General features: G+C 45.7%; 1 protein-coding gene across 4 annotated transcripts; it reads left to right on the top strand.

Annotated features, from left to right (window-relative positions):
* The first annotated feature begins 2272 nt into the window (after positions 1-2272).
* Positions 2273-22499, top strand: SLC39A13 (solute carrier family 39 member 13). Of its 4 annotated transcripts, none has more exons than XM_083752166.1 (10): positions 2273-2418; positions 13892-14194; positions 15038-15151; positions 17169-17290; positions 18087-18242; positions 19124-19213; positions 19600-19650; positions 20246-20378; positions 20500-20599; positions 20939-22499. In XM_083752166.1, the coding sequence occupies exons 2-10, from the start codon at positions 13924-13926 to the stop codon at positions 21012-21014; spliced, it is 1113 nt and encodes a 370-aa protein (XP_083608292.1). In that variant the 5' UTR covers positions 2273-2418; positions 13892-13923; the 3' UTR covers positions 21015-22499. The 4 variants fall into 4 exon arrangements, with proteins under 4 accessions (XP_083608292.1, XP_083608294.1, XP_083608295.1 ...); XM_083752167.1 differs by having other exon boundaries at positions 2296-2658; XM_083752168.1 differs by lacking the exon at positions 18087-18242 and having other exon boundaries at positions 2291-2418.
* Positions 22500-23468: the final 969 nt, after the last annotated feature.

Here is a 23468-nt window from a genome sequence, read left to right as displayed (position 1 = left end):
CATTTACTTCCTTTGGAGACGATGGTTTTTAAAATTTATTTCCTTTATATATTACAAAACTAGATAAATGTAGAACACAAGTGGAGGCAAACAGCAAGCACTCCTTCAAAGCAGGCAGATCCACTACCCTACCTCAGATTTCCAGAGAGAGGTCCTGGATGGGCACAAGATGCTTCCAGCCTTAATCTAATTCACATGCTGATTCTGTTCCAAAACCTACTAACTCTGTTTCCTGTTCATGAATGCATACTTTATAATATCCACACTGCCACAGAGTGGTGGTGGTTCAAGTGCCAACTCCTCCAAGCTTGAACAATTGAGAGAGATCAGATATCAAAAGAAAGGCATCCTAACAATTTAGCTCCCATTTAGGAAACATCAACCAACCATACAAGGCTCTTAGAAGCAGTTCCCATCAGTTCATAATGGTATTTTCCAGTCCTTGCTCATCCCCTGAAAAGGAGGGGTGCATAGGGGGAAGGATAGGCACTTAGACTATTTTACTAAAGCTGCAATGCTAACCCTTCTTACCTGGAAGTAAGCCCCATTTAACTCAGTGGGCTGCACTGTAAGGATGTAAGGCTGGTTAAACCTCTCAGGTTAAACCTCTCCATGCTTTCAGTGGCTCCAACCTTCAGATCTTTTCTCCCCTTTCCTCCCCTCACAAACCTTTCATGTTCACTCCTCAATGATTTGCGTTATCAGACATTGCTTTTGTGAAGGCAGGCACTTTGAAAACAAAGGTTTTGTTGAAAGTTTAATTGCAACAATCTACACAGGTTGCTGTTTACACATATCCCTGCTTTAACCCAATTGAAAGTCTTAGCCAGTTCCAGCATTTTAAAGATCAAAGAATAGACACGGAGAACTAGTTTCAGGTAATAAATTAAAAAGCACTCTAGGTTACAAGAAATGTGCTTGGTCACTCTTTAGAAGTTTTCCAAAACCCGGTGCCCTTCAGAGGTTTTGAACCACGAATCCCCTCAATACCAGCCAGTGGGAGTTGCAGTCTGAAACCTCTAGAGGGGACCAGTTGGGGAAGGCTTCTTTATAAGGTTTGCAATTATTATTATTACTGTTATGTACTGAGTTGAATAGGATCCAAAAGACAGCAGTCTGATTGGTCCTAGAATAGGATTCAGAATGCAGCAGTTTGATTGGTCCTAGAACAACAAGATTCAGAATGCAGCAGTCTGATTGGCCCTAGAATAGGATCCAGAATGCAGCAGTCTGATTGGTCCACAGGAGCCACCCAATCCAGCTCCAGGTGGAAGTGAATCTGCAACTTGATTGGCCTACAGGAGAATCTCATTGTGTAAATAATGTATATAAAGCTGGGGGAACTCCATTCCTCCTCACCACTATGAGCTGAGTAAAGAGCATGGAATCCACTCTCGACTCGGAGTATATTTCAATTAAAGGTAAAGGGACTCCTGACCATTAGGTCCAGTCGTGACCGACTCTGGGGTTGTGGCGCTCATCTCACTTTATTGGCTGAGGGAGCCGGCGTACAGCTTCCGGGCCATGTGGCCAGCATGACTAAGCTGCTTCTGGCAAACCAGAGCAGCGCACGGAAATGCCGTTTACCTTCCCGTTGGAGCGGTACCTATTTGTCTACTTGCACTTTGACATGCTTTCAAACTGCTAGGTTGGCAGGAGCAGGGACCGAGCAATGGGAGCTCACCCCGTTGCAGGGATTAGAACCGCCGACCTTCTGATCAGCAAGTCCTAGGCTCTGTGGTTTAACCCACAGCGCCACCCATGTCCCAAATATTTAAATTACTATTTATTAAATTTGTATACCGCCTTATACCTGCAGGTTTCAGGGCGGTTCACAACATAAGAACACAAAATACACAATAAAAACAAAAACAAGAATCTCCTCTTCCAAAACACATTTTAAAAGGGCATCGGATGTCTATCAACCAAATATACCCAAAAAGGGATTCTTCCTGAGTCTTTAACACAAATGCTGCCCCAGAGGGAGGCGTGGGGCACGAGAAAGCAACGGCAGCTTCTCTGCGCGGTTACCTCCGCCGGCGAGTCCTAGCTTTGGTGGAAACTCAGCTGTGCAGCAAGCAGCCGTAGACCTGCGCTCTGTCACTTGTACGGCAGAGTAAGACTCTTTTCCGGTCCCCCATCCTGCCCTAACCGGAAGCATGTCCTGTTCCCCGCTGGCTCCCTCAGCGTTTCTAGAAGAAGCGTGTGCTCTGGCTATCCGGTCCCCCTTTAGTGGACACGTCGGAAGCTGTGCCGCGCGCTAAAGCGTCCGCCGGAGCGGCGGCTTTTGATCCGAGGGGAATGGGACCGACGTGGCTGGCTTCTGGAGGCGGAGCCGAGGCTGAAGAGGCGGGGGGAGTCCCGAGCGGAGACGCAGCTGGATGGCAGGGGCAGCCCGGAGCTCCCCGGTGTCGCACGGTAACGAACCAGCCCCTGAGCTGCCCCTGGGTGGGAAGCACCCGAGGGTCGAGGGAGCCCAACTTTTCCGGGGCGGCTGAGGCAGAGAGGCGGGCGGAGCGCGGCCGGGGCTTAGAGCGGGATGGAAGAGGCGAGGGCAGAGGAGGCGCAAGTGGTACCCTGTGCCCGGGCAGCAATAGGAAAAGAAAGAGCACCCCGGGATTGAAGTGCGTATGTGGAGGGGTATCCTTCATAGACCAGGTGGGTTACTTGATGCCTCGGGGGAACTCGGATCTTCGTCCCCCAAGTCCTTTAATCATTTGCTGACAGATGTTGCATTTAGCTTCGTTGTCTCTGCCGTTAATTATAGCCTGATCCTTCACTTTCTTCCGTTTTTCAAAGTGCTGCGCTTTTGAGATCTTGTGATTGTGTGTTTCCTAGACTCGGTATGGTTTGTTGAGAGAAGGGGTTTCCTTTTATCGGCTTCCGAGAAGTGGGTGATACTAGGAGAATGTAGCGCTCTTTTCTCCCAAGGAGCAAGAGCCGCCTCGTAATTTTGTTTTCAGAAGGTAAATAACCATAATATAGAGTTCTGATCCATACGGCACGCAGACCATATCGATGTGCTTAATGAGCCTTGCACGTACCCCATCGCTTTTCACTTCTCCGCTCCTCCACCAGTTTTCCTTCCAGCAGAAGTCGCCGCTAAATAGACTCTGCATGTTTACTCCGAAGCTATTTTAATGAGGTTTACTCCCAAGGCAACTCTGCTTAGAACAATTTCTTAGATAATGTCCCATTGTGCCTCTTAATAAATAGACACGTGTTTTAATAAAGGAACATCTGTGGTGACAGCTTTAGCATATTAGCTGGCCCACTCAAACTGTAGCTTCCACTTCAGACAAATTATAATGGGAGATGAGGAGAGAAGAATTTCAAAGGCAAAATAATGGCTTGGTACATAGAGGAACCTGCACTGGGAATGAATGGAAGTGTATTCTATCTGGTAGAAGTTTTATGTCTTTTGGCCACCCAGAATTGGGTCTTGTAAGAGTTAGGATACTTCTTACAGGCAGAAACAAGTGTGTCTTGTGGCATCTTAAATACAGACACTTTTACAGTGTCAGCCTTTGCAAGTCTACTCAGAAGTAAATCCCACTGAGTTCAACAAGACTGATTTGCAGCCAAGTACATGTGGGATTGCAGGCTTTCTGATAATAATAGGGATCAGGAACTGTGGCGTTCCTGATCTTGATGGACTCCAACTCCCATCAGCCCTAGCCAGTATGGGCAATGGTCAGGGATGAAGGAAGCTGTAGTCCAACAACTTATCCACCCATGTATAAACTTTTGTGACCTGGAGTTCACTTCACCAGATGCATAATGTATTATCCTCAACTGACACATAAAATATATGCATAAATATGTAGAGGAGGGAGGGTGGAATGTAAAAAGTGGGATCAAAGGGCTGTGAAATGCAAAAAGTTTCTGACAAGTCTGTTAAAGCTCAAATGCATGTAAAATGAACACAGTGATCCATTCACAACAGTGGTTATGGGTGCTAACCCAATCATCCTAGCTGTGCTAAGTTAATTACCTATAATAGGATAGGAAACTGGAATGGGCAGATTTGGTCTGGTGCAGAGTAGTTACTGTGTCACAAGTAGTTTATCTTAACTTATGGAATGTCATACAGAAGGCATGACCCACTATACTTCATTGTGACCTTACAGAAGTTTTTAGAAGCACAGTGGAACTTCTGCATTGAGGCTAAGTAAGGACACATGCCGCTCAAAGATCTGTGATTAGCTGTATCTTCACTGGTGAATAGTGGACCCATGCAGTGGAACTGTTTTAAATTATGAAGGACTCATGACTTGATCCTCTTTCAACCAGGAGCAAGTTCACCTGTCATTTGCCTCGTTATGTTCTTACTCTCTTAGTGACTGCTGGTGTGGTGATTTGATAATTGCTTCTCTTTAGGGTGAAGGTGGGGCATCAATGAAGTTTATGCAGCTATGAATAGTGTGGACAAATCTCACAGAAACTTTTTTCCTCCTCCATCATAATGTTAGGATTTGGGTCCTCCCATGAACTTTTTTAGGTTCAGGACAGGCGCCATAAAGCACTTCTTCACACAGTGTGTAATCACTTGATAGGATTCACTGCTACAGCTTGTGGTGATGTCCATTGTCTGAGATGGCCCTAAAAGGGGGTTAGAGAAATTAATGGACAACGTTGTTAGCAAAATAAGGTGAAGAAGAAGAAGAAGAAGAAGAAGAAGAAGAAGAAGAAGAAAAATGATCAAAGAGCAGTTTGGAGAAAGGGGGCATCTTCTCCTCCTTTAGAGATTGCTGAATAGGTGCAGAACATATCCCCCCATGAATTGCTAGCTGCACTTCTGTTCATAAGATGAGTTCATAGATGATGTCTCCACTTGCTGAAAAATTCCACACTAATAATAGTCAAACCTGTATGTTGCTGTGACTTTGTGAAAGTGGAGGGAAAACGCATAATGTGGTATTGCATGCAGAAACCACCTTCCCCTCAGCTTTCATTTAAGTTACTGGTCCTTATGGCTACAAAAAATGTTTCAGATTGTTTAGCCTGTTGAAATATCAGAAGTCAGAGAGCTGGATGAATAAGGCTTCCAGTGACTGTGTTTCAGTGACCTGCAGAACCAGAATAAATTATGCAGAAGAAGAAGTATTGAAAAATAAATTAGGCAAAGTAAGAAAGATAGTTCTGCTTTTCTTGGTGCAGAATTACTTGGGATATTGAATTTTATTTTTATTTTTTAGCACAGAGTCCACACAGTCCTACCTTTGACTGACTCATGCTCCTGGTAGGCTTAAATTAGGTGCTTTTTGAGAATTCCATGATGGCTCTTGAAGTAGCATTTTGGGCAAGCCCATCACTCCCATGGACTCACTGGATGGACAAATCAAACTTGTTTTTCCAATTTTGTCTCTTGTAGAATGGGAACAATGCCCTACCTCACAAGGCAGTTGTATACTCTAATATGATCTGGAGCACTTTGCAAAATTAGAAGTGGCATAAAAACATGTCAACAGCTGTAATGCTTCTCCAGTTCAGATATGTATGTTCTTTGACAGGAGTTTGTCTCTGCAGGGATAGAAGTTTGTTTATTTAACAGAGCTCTATCATGGAACCCTGACATGGGAACGAGGCTCCCTGGCAAACTTACACCCAGCCACAGACTAGACCTAGGCCTGCTTCCAGCATCAGGCTAGGCTTTGGTTCTGAATGGGTCACTCCAGGGTGAGTGGGTTGCTTCAAACCCCACAGTGACAGAATTGGTGCGGCTGGGAGCTGTGAAGCCTTGTAGCTGTTGGCAGAAGGTCAGGATTTCCAGTAGGATTCCAGGCGTTTACTGCTGCTGCTGCTGGACTCGTAAAAGGGTCTGGAAGAGAGTTTGTTTGTTGCTGTTTCTATTTCCGTTGCGGGGGAATAGGATGACATTTTGTCTGGGCTCTCTGGCATAATTAGAGATGAGCCTTGGGCAACCAGAGGAATATGCCTGAATATATATATTTTAAGAGTGGCATGGCGGTAGGATACAAGACTGGAAAAATGCTGGAACAGTGTGGTCAGCAAAAGGATAAAGCTGCTGGCTGTCAGGGGAGGAGGCAGGAGCAGAAGAAACTCTTGACCGCTGCACAGAGCTTGCTGTGGGGAGAGCTGAGCTGGATTTTCCAGGTGCATTGGATAAAGGCCATTTCTAGAATAGACTGGAAATCTCTTGCAAGGGAGACTAAGCAGTTTCAGAAATGTCTCAAGTAAACATTCTGCTCTATTTCCCTTTTCCGTTTCTCTCTTTCTCTTGGTGTAGGTTTATATTTCAAGTGGCACTGGCTCTCAATTCTACCATCTAAGAGAATGGAGTGGGTGTAGGTCTCCTGTCTAGAGAGGCATGCAGACTTTTCACAGTGTTAACAACATAATCCTAAGCATGCTTAACCAGAAGTGTTTTTCAGATAACAACCCAAATCTTCTACATGTGCCATATGAAAAGGCTTTTTTTGTGTTTCTTGTTGTCTGGTTTTGGGTTTCTTTCCTGCAGCATCTCATTCTGAATTGGAAAAAAAAATCTTATGTATATCAATCATCCTCCAGTTGCTATTTCAGGAGCTCCTCACAATTTAGATAATCCTCCAGGGAGCACAGTTATTCACTAGCAAGCAGAGTCTCCTCTCCTCTGGGACAATTCCCACTTCTAATACCCCCACATGGAATGTGCTCTGAGTCAAGGTTCTACTTTTTAAAAAATTGTATGGGTCATGACTTCAATCCTGTTCGCTGGGAATTATGAAGGGCCAGATGTGTTTTGCATTAAAGCTGTTTCCCCGAGTTACCAAGGACTGGAGTTTTTTTTTTTTTTAAAGAATAAATAAATAATGGGGATTTCTTAGGACACACACACACAGGTTTTTTTAATACTTGATGGCTCATAGTTGGATATGGGAATTTACTCAGTTGAAAAATATTGAGTTTTAGTTGTTGTGAGAGGTTATGAAACTTCTGACCATGGTGCCTGACCTGTGATGGCTCAATCCCACAAACACATTGCCTCTTTATGTTACTAATGTGACATGTTGCAATTGCAGGAGAGGAGAGATGCAGAATCTTTTGTGCTGGCCCTCATCCCTCAAGCTCTGGAGGAATGTTGCCAAAAATGCCCCCCCCCCCCCCATTTCCATGGCAAATGTTCTCTCTCTGTGTCATAATATGTAGAACTATTTGCTTCCCTGGCTTCATGTTCATTGTTTCTGCTAAGAAGGTTTGGAGGCTCACAATATGATAATGGAGTTCCAGGCAGAAGCAGGTGGCATCCTTGGGTACCACCCCACTCCAGGAAAGGGTCCACTGCCATGCTCTGAAGCTCTGAATGCTCTGAGCTCTAAATGCTCTGAAGATGCTGGTCCATCTACTTTCCTTTGGTGCCTGTTCATCGGTCCTCTCCAAGTGGGCAAGCAATGATGAGTTAGGAAATGGAACAACACCCTCCACTTCCCTTGCACATCACTGTCTGTACCTTGGAGGCTGTTTAGTTTGCACACAGAGGGAGAGTGAGTGGGCAGCGGTACCTTGGAGACGTGGAAAGGGGATCCATTGAGGATCACCTAAAACCTGTTACTATATATGGTTTCTGGTTTGGAGATCACTTGCGTTTGGGTGGTAACCTCATGGCAAGTGTAATAATAATAATAATAATAATAATAATAATAATAATAATAATAATTTAATAATAATTTTATTATTTATATGCCACCTATCTGACTGGGTTGCCTTAGCCACTCTGGGGGGTTTCCAGCAAAATCTAAAGGTAAAGGGACCCCTGACCATTAGGTCCAGTCATGGCCGACTCTGGGGTTGTGGCGCTCATCTCGCTTTATTGGCCAAGGGAGCCGGCGTACAGCTTCCGGGTCTTGTGGCCGGCATGATTAAGCCACTTCTGGCGAACCAGAGCAGCGCACGGAAACGCTGTTTAGCTTCCCGCCGGAGCGGTACCTATTTATCTACTTGCACTTTGACGTGCTTTCAAACTGCTAGGTTGGCAGGAGCAGGGACCGAGCAATGGGAGCTCACTCCATCACAGGGATTCGAACTGCTGACCTTCTGATCGGCAAGTCCTAGGCTCTGTGGTTTAACCCACAGCGTCACCCATGTCCCTCCAGCAAAATATAAAACACCATAAAACCTGTATGCTGGCTCAGAGTTATCAACAGTCACTAGGCAAACACCTAGGGAAGAGCTGAGGAATCTGTGGGCCCTCCTGATGTTGTTGGACTCTATTTCCCATCAGCCCCAGCCAGCATGGCTGGTGTTCAGGGATGAGAATTTTAGTTCAACATCATCTGGAGAGCCATAGGTTCCTTATTCCCATACTTGCCACTTGAGAATGTAAGAACCGATTGGCTGCATTTGACCTAGTTCTGCACTTTTTCTGCTGGCCAGATGCTTGTGGAAAACTCATAAGCAGGCCCTGAACATAACAGAAATACTGCGATAGTTGGCCTTAACATCTCATGATCCGGTACACTCCTTTTGAAAATGGAACTTCCTTTGGAGCTGTAATGGGAAATGGCCATTGGTCAACATCTTCTGCCATGAATTGGTTAGATCCTTTTATAAATAGGCATCTTCCCTAGAGGAGCTGTGGTAGTTAAAAATAGTGCTTCCTTGTTCCGTTTTATTGCTAAACAAGAAGTGTGTGTGTGTGACAGGGGAAATATTCCCCGGGAGGAAAAAGGCTCTGATGGTTTGGAGGGAATCCTGCAGGAAACTTGAGTAGTGCAGAGTGTGTTTCCCACATGAGCTTTGCTTTCTTTCATCCATATGTTGTGCAGTGAGCAGGGGGCTTCTGTGGGCTGAGCATCTGGTGCTGCATGGTTTGCAGAAAGCAGGTGTGCTGACTTTAGGGAAAATGTGGTTGATTAGGTTTGGCCTCTGGCATCTGGGCTCCGAAAGACGCTTGTCTCAACTGCTGGAGAGCTGCATCCAGTCAATACTGAGCTTGATGGACCTGTATAAGACAGCTTCCTATGTTCTTAGGGGGACAACAGATTACTCAAAGCACCACATGCAGGTTCAACCTAGGATGACTCAGAGAAGGAATTTCGGGAGGCATTTTGATACCTCACATGTCTCAGATGTGTTGGCCCCAAATTAGTTGGCACTGGCATGACTAAGGGAGCCCTGCTCTGTCCCCTCCCCCTCCCCAGTGTTTCCCCAGGCCTTCTAGCCCCCTGGAACTCTGCCTTCTAGGAATTTTCCATAACTCACTGATTCCACTATGGGCCTTGCAAGCAAGTGCATATGGGCTGCTAAGCCACAAATGTTTGTCCTTGCCTGCTTGTTCACATGTCCTATGTTTGGCAGGTGTGAGTAGACTGAAAAAGAGAGCTGTCTCCCAAATGACAGAATGGCCTTGCCTAGTAGTTATTCCTCTGTAATATAAGGCGAATGTTTCTTTCCAAGCCTCTCTTAAATCACTGGAGTTAGAAGGGTGCAGTGGATGAGTAAGACCTCGAATCAAATCCCTGATTCAGCCACAAAGTTCCCTGAGGGATCTTCAAACAGTAATTGTAGCCCCATCCATCCATCCATCCATCCATCCATTTCTGCTTGCTCTTGATTACCTGTTGATCTCTTCCGACATCATCTTCATCATCTTTCCTGCAAAGCCCCATATGTTGGAGCATAATGTTGAGAAAGTGTTAGTGTAGTCTAAACAATAACTTGAAATGATCCTTGAAAAGTTTTGCCATAGCAACAAATTTTGCTCTTAGCAACAGGTTTCTTTATAAGGCAAGCTCTGGATGAGAAAGTGTGTGTGTGGTGTAGAGGCTGCTGCTCTGGCCAGATGGCCAAATGATTATCTGCATATAGTTTTATTTTACTTCATTAGACCAGTAGTTATACAGTCGTACCTCAACTCCGAACGCCTTGGGAGTTGAACGTTCTGGCTCCCAAATGACTGAAAACCGAAAGTGAGTGTTGAGGTTTTCAAATGTTCTTTTGGAAGCCGAATGTCCAATGGGGCTTCTGTGGCTTCCGATTGGCTTCAGGAGCTTCCTGCAGCCAATCAGAAGCCGCGCTTTGGAAGTCGAACGCTTTGGAAGTGGAACAGACTTCTGGAACGGATTCTCTTCAACCCCCAAGGTATGACTGTAAAAGTTATATTAGGGTTACCAGACGTCCCCGGTTTCCGGGGACAGTCCCCGGATTTGCAAATCTGTCCCTGGACAAATTACGTCGCCGGAATGTCCCCAGATTTGCAAATCTGTCCCCGGGAAACGTGGCAGTGGTAGCCTCAGCAGCCCGGAGCCAGCCTGGTAGCGCAGTTGGCTGTGTCTGGCTCCGGGCTGGTGACTGCCGCTGCCACCGCCACTGCCGAAGGGGAACCGGGGACATCTGGCGGTACAGATCCCCTGACCCCTTCCCCCTTTGTTTTGACTGATGGGGAAAGCACGGGAGTTGCGGGCGGGCAGCCATGGCCCAGGAGGGGTGCAAGGTGCATGGTTTCTCTGCTGGGCAACGTGCAGAGCCCTTCTTTCACACCATGTGAAACAGAAATGCGCAGAGTTTTTAAAAAACTGGGCAACGGTGCACCACCCGCCCATGACTCCCGAGCCTCCCTTGTTCTCTTGCCCCCTTCCCCCCTTTGTTTTGACAGATCGGAGGAGACTCGGGAACCGCGGGCGGGCAGCCATTGCCCAGTTTTTTTAAAAAAACTCTGCACATTTATGTTTCACAGGGTGTGAAATAAGGGCTTTGCACCTTTATACAGTATGCATGTGTGCTTGGGCCCAGGGTCTTTTGCCTCACCATCCCCACTACTGACTCCCTGTTGCTACTAAGCTCCCCCTCCCAAAAAAAAAAGTTTCCCTGGATTCATTGAAAAAAAAAATCTGGTAACCATATACACTGTAGTGTTACTTTGGCAATAAATACTTTAAGAAGAACAAAAATGGGTGAGGTGTTTATTCCCACATGGGAGTTCACCAAGAGAAGAGCCGAACTGTGAAGTGGAAGATTCCGGAAGACTTTCTGGGTGACACTGCTGACTGGAAAAGGAACCCCAAAAATGGCAAACTGCACTGGCAGAAAGCTCCCCATGCAATTAAGAAGTCTTAAGAAGATTGGGGTTCTAGATCACATGATGGGGAGATGCCATGAGTAGGACAGCCTCTTCACTGCAGAAGTTAGTCCTCAGCATATTGGGGCTGTAGGAACAGTGCCAGGGGTGAGAAGCCAAGGCCAATGGGCTCACCCCCTTGTGTTATGGTAATTGGCTGGAGGAGGTGGGGAGACTGAGTGAATAAGGCTTGTGTCTGATTCTAATCTTATCTCACAGGATTGCTCTGAAGTCAGAGGGGCAGGGAGTCCCATGTTTGCCAGCTTAACTCTTTGGGGGAGCAGGAGAGGGGACTGCATTGCCTGCAGAAAACCTTGGGGAGACAAGTAATTGTAGAATACAACTCTAGGAAGGAGAGGAAGGGATGGAATCTGTGTGAGGGTGGAGAGGGGAAGGCTAGAGCTCATTGGATGAGGACACACTTTGCATGCAAAAAGCGCCTCAGGATTAATCTCCGGCAACTCAAGCCAAGAGTATCTTGGGTTACTGAAAATGTTGTTAATTGCCTTTTTAGTATGATTGAAAGGCAAGATATAAATACTTCCATTGAATAACTACAAAGCAAGTGTGGGACCGGAAGAGATCTTTGCCTGAGACCATGGAAAGCTGATGCCAATCAGACTCAAGTAGACAGGACAGGCTGGCCGAAGAAATAGCTTGACCAGAAATTCCTAGCTTCAAACTGCAGGGCCAACAGATGGGCTAAATAAAATATTAAAAAATTCTGCGGCTATCCCTGCTGAAGAGCCTTAAACCCCTGAGCTGTCGTTTGTGAGTGGTTGCTCCGGTGACTTCCCAAAAGGTGTTTCCTGACCACATGGTGTCTTGGATATACATGTGTCAGGACAGGACAGAGCATACATTGTGGAATTGGCTGCTGCTTGGCTCTCTCACACCACCACAAACCTGGCTGGAAGTGCATAGATGGGGCAAAGAGGGAGGAAGCAGGTCAGCCCTGACCAATTACAAAAATATGCAGATACACTTGTAATATATCTGTTATGGTGTTACTGCTTACTTTCTCTTCAAGAGAGGTCCAGCAACGTTTGGCAGCCTAGGTTCCTTCAGAGACTCAAGTAGGCCTCAGGATTCTAGAGGAGAGCTGGGAAGGTCTCCCTCTCCTACATGTAGTCCCAGCCTCTTCTGATCAGCAGGAACTTAGTTTCAAATATTGTTAAAATTCGTATACAGCCCCAAAGTTTACTTTCTCTCTCTGATTCTCTGGAGTACCATAACGCACAGTTTCTGATTGACTCCCCCACCAACACCCTTCAGGGTCTGGAATACTTTTCTCTTTCTTTCTTCTTCTCTCTTTCATTACCTTTCCTCCCCCAGGTGGTAAAGACTTCCTGCTGCTTGCTTTTGTAGGCTGTGGAGGTTCCCAGTTATATTGCTGCTGCATCTCCCTCTCGCTGTTCTTCTGAGTCTTTATCTACTGATAAGGATGGGTCTGACACTCCTATCCCCATCCCCTAGATCTGTGTTTATACTTGGTCACGATGAGGCCACAGCAGTCTGGAGATTGGAGTTGCTTATCAACAGCCGCTTACACATGGGCTTCCCCAGGCAAAGTCCAACATCTCCAACCACTAAGGGTGGGATTCAACTAACAGGCCCTGCCAGCAGAAGCCTATGCAAGAACTTCTGCTATAGCAATGGGGCTTTCCCCCTCCCTCCCTAAAATTATTTTTTGGGTGTGTGTTTTTATATTTGTAAATCTACCAAAGAATAAAACAAAACAAAATTGGGATTAAGGTGTTTTTTTCAGGATGGTGGAGGGCCATACATCCATTTGCATATTGGTGGTGGCACTTGCACTTCCTTTGGTAGGAAATGCTCTATGTGAGGGCTGGGGGAGCAGAAAAAGCGGGGGTCAATGAGGGTCAGTTGGGGGAGAGTGAGAACTCCTGGGGCCATGGCAGCAGAAACACAGGTGCCGAAGGGGCAGCATACCTTCCGACATTCCTCCGATGAAAATGTCCCTATTTTCATCTGAGGAATGCTGGAGGGTATGGCATGGTGGGGGAAGAGAGTGAATCATTCCATTAGGTAAGCAGAAATACTTGTGCTGACAGAGATCTGCTTAGTGGCATGCTGCATTCCTCATTTACATAATTTTAGTATCTGCAGAAGCCATTAAACTCTGGGTCTAGTTTTGTACTACCATTTTGATGGGTTTCTGGCTGGGCTGCTGTCCTTGTAATGTCCTCATCAGTCACCATGTTGCCTCAAGCCACCCATGGTGAACTGGTCAGGTTGCCACTCCACCTCAGATTCCATTGCTGTCACGAGCGCAGATAGTTGGTTGGTATATTGCCAGATGCCCTTGGCATCTATGCTTGGAATGGGTGGGGGAGCCTTTGGCCGGGTGGCCAAATTTAAATGGGCCAGCCGGCCACACCAGAAAAATCCCTCCAGCTCAATAAGTGTATATACATACAGGAGATATGTGAATTTTCTTTTAGGAATGGTTCAGAACCACACAGCCCCAGTGTGAGGAAAGTGATGTTCAGTCACAGAAATGGGCTGCCGAGATCTATGCTGATCCCTCTTTTTCACAATATGAAGATCCCACATACAAGAATAAGTAGCTACCTAGGAGTTGCAGGGACATCTCGCTTTGTTATGAGATTTCCATCTAGTAAAAAAATGAGAGAAAGAAGTATGACTCATCCTTTCAGCCCCTAAAGTCAACAATGGGAAGACTAATTCAGTTCAGGAGGGAAAAAAGAACAAATGTCTTGGGAGTGACTTTCAAAAGGGATGGGTGAAGAGGAGAAGCACTGAAGAGTCTTAGGCATGGACTGTTCATCTTTTCCCTCTTCCTTGCAGGGATTGATCAGCCAGGCTGAGGCCGCACAGTGATGATGGGGGAGCGACTGCTTCTCCATGGAACCCTCTCCTTCTTGATGCTTACGGCTGCCTGCCAGGCCCACGACCTTCCACTGAGCCAGGCTGACAATGAGGCTAGTCCCCTGTGTGAAAAGGAGACTGAGTCCTGGGGGGCCATATTCAGCGAGGAGCGCCTGGATGCTTGGATCTGTTCTCTGATTGGTTCAGTTATGGTTGGGCTCAGTGGGGTCCTTCCCCTGCTGGTAATTCCTCTCGAGACAGGGGCAGCACTGAAGTCAGAAGGTAAGCACCCCCTGATGATTTCTGCCTCCTTTTTCTGGCTCAGTCAGGATTGCTCGGGGTAGCACAGCTTTTAAATGCAAGACCTGGATGTGGCATGCTTATTGTAATACAGGAGCAATATGCGCTTATCAAGTCATTCCATGAAGTCAGGTGGGCGGACAATGGCTAAGTTTAGGGTGTTGAGCATGTGCTGGTGGATTTTCTAAAATAGGACCTTCACCCTCTCGTAGTAAACCAAATTTCATGTGGATTCTGTGACTTGTGTAACTGATGCATAGGTATGAGTATTTTGTAAGCCTTTGTTTCCTACTAGCCATGGGAAAGGCAAAGCATCAGGCAAAACAATGAAGCCCTGTTTTCTGGCCACTGGAAATCCAATTGGAAATGCCTCCTTTCTGTGGCTTTTGAGATTTCCCTTGGCACCACTTGCATAGTTTTGATTTTATCTTTGTACTCTTAAGGGCTAGAAACAGGATATTGACTTCTACACTAAGTTGTGTGTTTGTGTGGTGCAGGCTCAAAACTGTGGAATAAACACAGCCCTGCTCTCTTCTCTAGACACTAGGCAGACACAATTTTCCCACTGGCCCTACCTCTCCTTGCGAGTTCACAACCGCCCCACTGGGTCCTGTTGTCAAATAGCAGGAGCAATGTACTAGGTGTTTCAACTGGCTTTCCCAGTTTCAGCATTTTCTTGGTAGCAGACAAAGCATCCTGATCAGCTGCTATGGCAGCAAACCCTATGCATAGGGGAAGAGATGACTGTTCCCTCAGCTTTCCCATGAGTAGCATAGCAAGATGAGATCAAGCTCTGTGGTGACTGGCTGCTCTTTGTCTTTTCAGAGGGATCCCATCGGATGAAGCAGTTCTTGAGTTTTGCCATTGGTGGACTCCTGGGAAATGTTTTTCTGCACCTGCTCCCAGAGGCCTGGGCCTACACCTGCAGTGCCACTGCAGGTAATGCCTGGAACTGTGCAAACGCCTTGAAATCACACAGGCACTGATCTGCAAGCCATTTCTTTCCCTGCGTCTGCACAGATTGTTGTGTCCCATTTGGGGTCTCTTGTTATCTTTTCAAAGGGGGTGCCTGGATGCCAGGGCTTGTTTTCTCTCTGTTCTATGCTTTGACTCTTAATAATACTAATAATATAGTCATGCTTCTTCCAAAGCTATGTCAAATGAATTACTAATCAACTTGTTGCACTTGTATCCCACCTCGCCTCCAAGGAGCTCAAGATGGTGAACATAGTTCTTCTCTTCCCCATTTATCCTCACAACAACCGTGTGAGGTAGGCTAGGCTGAGAGTGAACGGCTGGCCCAAGGTCACCCAGTGAGTTTCATGGCTGATTATCACAGGGAAAATGCCTTGTCCCTCTTCCCCAACCTGTAGCCCTCTAGATGTTGTTGGAGGACAGGTCCCGTTCTCCATGGCCATTGACCACTATGGCAGGAGTTGATGGGAGCTGTAGTCCAACAACCAGGCACCAAGTTGAGGAAGGAATTGTCAAGTACTCTTCTATAGATGCAAGAGATGTAACACACACAGCCGCCTTTGCTCCTGAATAGCATGTTGTTGCCTCTCTGCACTTCAGCAGCCTTGGGGAAGGGTGCTCTTCCATGCAGCCCTGCAATTAACTGCTTGATTCATAAAGGACAACTTCCTCTGATCTTGAAGATCTGCATAGGTCTCCCTCCATAAGAAGGGCATCTGCCCTTGCGCTGCTGCCTGCCTTGAGTCCGCAGGTGTTGTTGCCTCCTGAAAATGTGACCTTGGAAGACTTCCCCCACCTTGTCAGCCTTTATCTGGCCTTTGGGCTTCAGGATTGCGTCACCCCACACATGCCTGTCATTCTCCCTTGCCTACAGCCAGTCTCAACAGCGTGTGGGAAGCTGACCGCACTCCATCTAATCAAAAAGGACATCTTTTGTCCTTAGGCAAAGAACTTTGCCAGGGTGTGGCGGGAGGAGGAGGAAGAGGAATGAGCTCTCCAGAGCACAGACTTCATGCCTGTGCACGCAGCTTAGGCAGGCTCAGCTTCAGAATTTGCCCTGGTAAACGTGTGGCTGTAACCAGGGGCTGCCTATGTCTCTTTGCACACAAAAAAATCCCAGCTTTTTTCTCTGAATAAAACATGCAGAGTTAATGAATTTGCAAGTAAAGCATCTCCAAGTTGCAGGACTTGAGTTTTCAAGGAATCAACATTCTGTCACGGGAAGTGGGTTGGCAGGGAGCTAGGTGTGTGAAGGTATCCAGGAAGAGATGGGTGGGGAGAGATATACAGCGAGAGACAGAGAGTGTTAGCCATAGGAAGAGGGAGCTATAAAAAGCACAGGTGCCCTACCACCCTTTGCTACAGAGTCCTCTTCTATTTCCAAGGCTTCTTTTTTTCTACACTTGAGAAGAGTGCTTGAGAACAGAAGAGCTTTGCTGGGTCAATTTATTATAGATTCACCCACTCCAGCATCAGGCACAGAGCTCATCCATCCCCTGCCTACCTTTGTTGTTTACAGGTGATTGATGCTCTGGGTCAGTTGGCATCCCCACTATAGCTGACATGTGGAAGCACCCTTAGACTCTTTTGTTTCAGCTTTATCAGAGATGTGTACTGAGTGTGTGGGTTCTTACTTTACACCAGCAGCACTAATACTCTAGAGCAGGGTTTCCCAAACCTGGGTCTCCAGCTGTGTTTGGACTACAACTTCCATCACCTCTAGCTAGCAGGACCAATGGTCAGGGATTATTGGAACTGTAGTCCAAAAGCAGCTGTAGACCCAAGTCTGGGAAACCCTGCTCTAGAGTGCACTGGCTCCAGATTTGTATGTTTCTTCTGGAAACCAGTTTGCCTTTCGTGTGAATGAAGCGGGGGGCGGGGGTTACTTTTGTTTTCTTTTGGGTGGGGAAAATGGTTTTGGGGGCTCCTGATTTTCAGGTTACGGTGAGACTTGCCCATTCTACCTCTTTCCCCTCTACAGGAGAAGGGCAGAGTTTCCAGCAGCAGAAGCTCCTGGGACTCTGGGTGATCATTGGTTTGCTGACCTTCCTGAGCCTCCAGAAGATGTTCCCAGACAGTGGAAAGGAAGGAAGCTCCAGCTTGGTGAGTGGATTCTGAGAGGGGTGCAAGATCCCAGTTTGATTATGACATGTGATGTTGTCATGTGATCTTGGAAACACAGCATGAAGCTTAACTTCCTATCCCTCCAGTAGCCTCCTCGGTGATTCAGGAGGCATGACATAAACTCATTGTGTGAAGGTCAAGAGGAGAACAGAAGGGCTCCATAATGCCCTATGGCAGGAATGGTTAACTTGTGGCCTTCCAACATGTTGTTGCACTACAATTCCCATCATTCTTAACCATTTGGCTGGGGCTGATGAGAGTTAGACTCCCCAAAAATATGGAGGGCCACAATTTAACCACCCCTATCCTATATGAGTTCCCGCCCCCACCATGTGCACAATTCCTCTGTACTTGGCATAACTTCCTCTATATTTGGCATACATGCTTTCAATATGGTATTTGAATACATTATGCAAAATACAGTACAAAGTATGGGATTTTCAAGTTTTGAATTGTGTGTGTGTGTTTAGGTTAGAGTTAGGGAGTCAGGAAAGCAGTATATCTGTTTGCTTCCCCGTCAACCTTGCATGAGCAAAGTGGAGGTCGTCCTTGTCTGATTTGTGTGACTTTGCCTAACAAACCACTTAAAATGACAGTCTCTGGGCTTCTGTGTCCTTTTTTTGTAAACTTTCTTCTGCTTTGGAGATCATCAGATGTAAAGAAGCTATAGTTTTCTTTGAGTTTAGGATAGCACTATATGAAGGGGATGGGTAAAGGTTTCTGGGCCACTGTTTGATGGACATGGAAAAAGACCAGCCGCTTCTCCATGACTTAGGTCAGTGATTCCAAAGCACCTACTAAACGGATTCCAAATGGGAGCAGTTTCTCTGCTGTGCAGGAGGCAGCCAGTCCAGTCCAAAGAAAGAAGTTGGGCACAGCTCAGAGTAATGGTTCTTCTCACTTGTCTTCGCTACCAGCCCAGAAGATCAAGGTAAACCATTTGGTGGTGGGGGTGGGGTCCATGGGCCAGTGGAGAAAATGCGATATGTGTCTAAGCAAAAACAACTCAAAAGGAAGTTCAATAACTTCCTGAAAGCAAAGATGGCAGGCAGTGTTTTAAAAAAATAGCCAAACCCCCACTATTAGGGGAGATCAGGCATGCAGATGCTTTCCTCTTAAACATGTATGAATCTTCCCTATAGTGAGACAGACCGTTGGGCTGTCTAGCCCCATCCTGACCGCAGTAGCTGTCCAGAGTCAAAGTCAGAGGTTTTTCCCAGTCCCACATAATTGGCAGGGATTGAGCCTTGGATCTTACCACTGAATGATGGTTTCAACTCCATCATCGCCTGCTTGGTTTCGACCTTCACCTGCCTTCTCCTTGATCTTTTATGTACACAGTCTTTACCTGAATTTAAGCCGCTTTCTTTAAAAGTTTCTATCATTAAAAACAAAATTCCTGCGTCTTTACAAAAATGCCATCTCTCAACATCTTTCTGTGTTTTTAAGAATATAACTGCCATTTTCCAGTTCAGGAGAGGCGAACTGGACCACATACACTAAGAGAAAAGCCCCGTGCTGCATTCCTGTTTGACAGCTGACAACCCATATTTTAAATTTCTGCATCTGCTTGTCAAAACAGGATAACTCACATCCATTGGGTTGTTAGAATACAATAGTCACTTTAAAGACTGCTACTTACTATGTTATGTGCCTCGTCAACCACATTCACAAGTTTGATATAAGCTACATTGTGGATAAAATTGGCATTCTTACCTTTGTTTGTGAAAATGGCCTTTGTCTGTGGTCTCCTTGTCTTTCAGGTGTTACATGCTCTGATTTTATTTCTCTTTCTTTCCCCTGCCACTGTAGATCAGCGGATACCTCAATCTTTTGGCGAACACAATAGATAATTTCACACATGGCCTGGCAGTGGCAGCCAGCTTTTTGGTTAGCAGAAAGGTAAGTTCCCTGTTTAGGGGACCTGTTTGACTCTCCCCTAATGTTCAGATCACAGAGGCTGGTGTTAAAAGCAAGTAGACAAATAAGAAGCAATTCTGTGCTATTTCTGTATAGCATTTTCCTAATACTTTCACTCTAGCAGAAGATCCATACAATATGTATTAAATAACTACAGCTTTTTCCATTCTTCCTAAAACCCAACACTAAAAGCCCTTGCAATTGCTTTGAACACTAAAACTGCACAGATCACCTTTCAAAGGGGGGCAGGGTCAGCATCTCCCCTTTCCCCCCAGGAAAAAAATGTTTAGAAAAGTCTTGCTTTGCTACACTTGTGTCCCTGTTGAGTGATATGGAATGTCTTAACATGTTTCTGCCATTGGCTGTAGGTTGGGCTCCTGACCACTATGGCAATCCTTCTGCATGAAATTCCCCATGAGGTAAGCGGGATCTGTATTAGGCTTGCTGGGAAGTTGTCTCAATGTTTTGTCTGAGCGGGAGGCCAGGGCTTTGTTTGAAAGAGTGAGCAAATCTCTGTAATATACACACTCTGTAATAATAAAAAAAACACACACCCCTAATAATATACAAAACTTTCTAGAGTAACAAAATCCAAAAACATACCTGCCCCAAGAATCTTACAATCTGAATTTTGACAATGAATGAAGTAAATGGAATGGAAGGCAGAGACAAGGGATAAGCAAATATTGTATATTTGCACATCCTTAGGCTTTCTCTCAGACATGGTGTTGGTGGCGGCAGGTGGTGAATGTTCTGTTTGCTTAGAATTACTTATTGCCAACCAAATAATTGGAAAGAATACTTTTCCTCCCTATGAAGCAAGAATAAATGAGTTAACTATGTTCCATGTTTGACTTCCCCACTTGTTAACTCTGAGGCTTGGAATTAGTTATCTGTTCAGGAAAGGGCTTTTTGTAGCTGGCAATTCTGGAAAAGAGTTTGCAGTGCCATGCTTTGGGACTGCTGTCAGCTTCAGTGCAGTTCTCTTTTTTTATCCCCGCTTTGTTGCTGTAGGTGGGAGATTTTGTCATCCTCCTTCGTGCTGGCTTTGATCGCTGGAGCGCAGCCAAGTTACAGCTCTCCACGGCCCTTGGAGGCATTCTCGGTGCTTGCTTTGCAATTTGTGCTCAGTCACCTAAAGGGACAGGTAAGACTTGGAGTATGCAGAAGGGATGAATTAGAGACCCCCATATCCATCCCATCTTACCCAAATACAGTTCTCTCCTGCCACCTACTGGTCACTGATGTGTTTCTCACTATCCACACAGGGGAAACCATCGCTTGGATTCTCCCATTTACCTCGGGGGGCTTTTTATACATCGCCTTGGTAAATGTCGTGCCCGATCTTTTAGAAGAGAAGAATCCTTGGTAAGTGTCTTCACCACATCTACTTATGGGAAGAAAAACTTGTAGGGGTGGGGAACACCCCGTGCATAACTTCCAGGGCAGCAAAGGGAAATCTGTGGCCCTCCATATTGTTGGAGTACAACTCCCATCATCCCTATTGACTGTGTTGATGGGGCTGATGGGAGTTGGCATCACGCAACATCTGAAGAACCAAAGCTTCCCCATTCCTGATCGTGGAGCCATTTTAAGCTGCCTTGAGGGTCCCAGGAGGTATAAAAATGTGGGGGTGCAAGGATCCCGATCCTCATCATGCCTGATCTTCAGCTCATCCTCTCTTCTTCTTCTTTTTCCTTCGCCTAGGAACTCAGTGCAACAAGTACTCCTCCTGTGTACTGGCATCATTGTCATGGTGCTTCTCTCATTCACTACTGAATGAGCGACTCCTGCTCCGGCTGCCTTCTGCTGCTTCCCAAAGCTGCCTTCATTCTGAACTGTTACAGAGCAATAAGGGACACCATTGAATTTTTGTTTTGTGTGCCTGTGGATTTGGCTGCTGCTACGAGAGGCAAATCAGGGAAGCCTGGTTCTGGAGGAGAATACTGCACTCCGTTTCTTGTTTCTAAAGCTTCACAGGCCAGGACTTTCAAAGTATTGAGAAAGGAAAGTGGGGTGGCTGGATTTTTCTTTTCAAGGTGTGTGTGTGTGTGTGTGTGTGTGGTTAAAAAATAATAATTTAAATGAACACAAAACAACAACCAGCAATGAAGAGAGGAACTGCTTTTGCTGAAAGGGGCAGTGTTGCCAGTTTGGACTTGATGTGTGCTAGAATAAAAAGGCAGGTTGCAATGTAAGCATAGAGATGAAAGAATTATCTTCCATCCCTGGCCAAAATACCTGGTTGTTTCATATAGGAAACCACAATATACCTGGTCAGACTTACATTAGTCCCTCTAGCCTAGCATTATGTACTCTGACTTGCAGTGGCTCTCCGGGATCTTTGGCAAGGAAGGCTCTGGTACCCAAGATCCCTTTCAATCTAGAGATAGTAGGGATTGAATCTGAGACCTTTTGCATGGAAATCATAAGTGCTACCTTTGAGCTATGGAAACCTTCTCCCACCCTGCCATAAAATTGCTTTCTGAACCTTCTAGGATGAGGTCTGCTACTGCCTGATCCTGTGCCTCTTCCTAAGCAGTAACTGAAGATCCAGTTGGGCTGAAGCATTATAACTGAAAGCAGTATTCACGCTGGAAACTTTTGGAGAGGTTGTTCAATGCCTGCCCCTAACCAAAGAACCTGGCTATAATGCCTGGTTTACGGCTGTACAGCTTAAACTGGGAAGAGTTCCTCATGCTTTCAAATCGTAAAGTAGTATGGAAGCAGCAGACTCTGCCTTTCTGGATCTGTCTCAGCCCCTGTGAGACATTTTGCATTCCTTTTGGCTGACCTGGTAGCTCCTTGCTGAGTGAGCTGGCTGGCTTTACCAAAAATAGAGGAAAAGGAAGATTTGTTGCAGGGTCAAACAAAGAGGAATGACTTCTGGCCACTCAGTGCCAGCACAGATGATTAAAGTCAGGACTGTCAAGAAAACTAAATGTTACAACTTCTAGTTAAAAAACGGAAGTAAGCGCAGCTTGACAGCCTAATTCGAATAGGCCCTTCAGTTGCCAAACAGTGAGATGAAATGGCGTCTAAAAACAGCAGTGAGATTCAGTGTGTATTGAAAGACAGAAGAACAAATGACTAAATGGTCTTGTTGCAAATAAACAGCGCTTTCAGACCAAGCTGTCTTCAGTGGCACAAAGGTAAATTGTGTGTGAAGTTATGTGCTCTTCAAAATAAAAGAATACAATGATGTTACATTTATATAAAGAGCTGTTTCGTTATTTGAACTTGTTTATAAATAAATGTTTTATCATTATTTGTAGAAGTTATGTTGTTTTCTGTGAATAGTTACAGTTTTAGTTGCAGATATGTATGGTTTTCTTTGTAGTCCTAACTTTTTTATCATCTGTGCTTGTGTGTCTGTTTTCTGTACTTGCATAGTGCAGCAACCAAATTGTGGAATGGGCACAGGCCTGATTATCACTGGGCCTCTAAAGTGGCATTTCCTTGGAATCATAGAATTGTATAGCTGGAAGGGATCATGAGGATCATCTAGTCCAGGAATGTCCAACCAGTTGACTATGATCGACAAGTTGATTCCCGGGTGATATTGGTCGATCACTTGCTCATTACTGGCCCCGGCCCCTCTCTGTGTCGTTAATTCACGCAGGATCGCTAAAATAGAAGCTCGCTGCTCGGCTCTGTTTTTGGTGAGGGTTTTTCAGCATTCCCATTAACTAATTAGGACTGCAAATTTGGTGCCCCTCCAAAAAAGCTCAACAACTTAGACCTGCCCCCCATGGGTTGTTTTTTTCCTGGGAGAAGATTGCAGTCTCTTGGGAGTTGGATGTCCCTGATCTAGTTTAACCCCCTGCAATGCAATGCAGGAATCCTACAGCCATCCCTGGGTGGGCTCAAACCACCAACCTTCTGATTAACAGCCATTCTGTTGTGCCACAAGGGTTTGGGAATTCAATATGTTATTAAAGCATTTTAAAGCTGCCTGACTGTAGCGATGACCAGCTTCTCTTCTCCCTGGGAGCCGCCCTCAGCATTTTACAGTGTTGCACCAATGACACAAGGAGCCCTAGAACAAACAGTAGTTTCCACGGCAGCAGCTAAATCTGCATCCTGACTCCAGAAAATGGATGACCATTTTCTTATCTACTTTTATTTTCTTCCAAAAACACTACTGGGAGAATACCAGCACAAAACTCTGCTGCCATTCTCCACTCCAGAGCCAGCAGGCATCTGTTGTATGTGCTGTTTCTGTTTTAATTCAGTA

This window comes from Podarcis gaigeae (assembly GCF_964106915.1).
Source record: "Podarcis gaigeae genome assembly, chromosome: 1".
Classification (NCBI taxonomy): domain Eukaryota; kingdom Metazoa; phylum Chordata; class Lepidosauria; order Squamata; family Lacertidae; genus Podarcis; species Podarcis gaigeae.
Note: the sequence above shows the minus strand (reverse complement) of the source record. Positions and strands in the feature narration are given on the sequence as shown.

Excerpts from the sequence above, each read along its gene's own strand:
- SLC39A13 (XM_083752166.1), top strand. The coding sequence starts at position 13,924 with ATGATGGGGGAGCGACTGCTTCTCCATGGAACCCTCTCCTTCTTGATG. Across the intron at positions 14,195-15,037 it reads GGCAGCACTGAAGTCAGAAG|AGGGATCCCATCGGATGAAG; the intron begins GTAAGCACCCCC and ends TTGTCTTTTCAG. Across the intron at positions 19,651-20,245 it reads TGCATGAAATTCCCCATGAG|GTGGGAGATTTTGTCATCCT; the intron begins GTAAGCGGGATC and ends TTGTTGCTGTAG.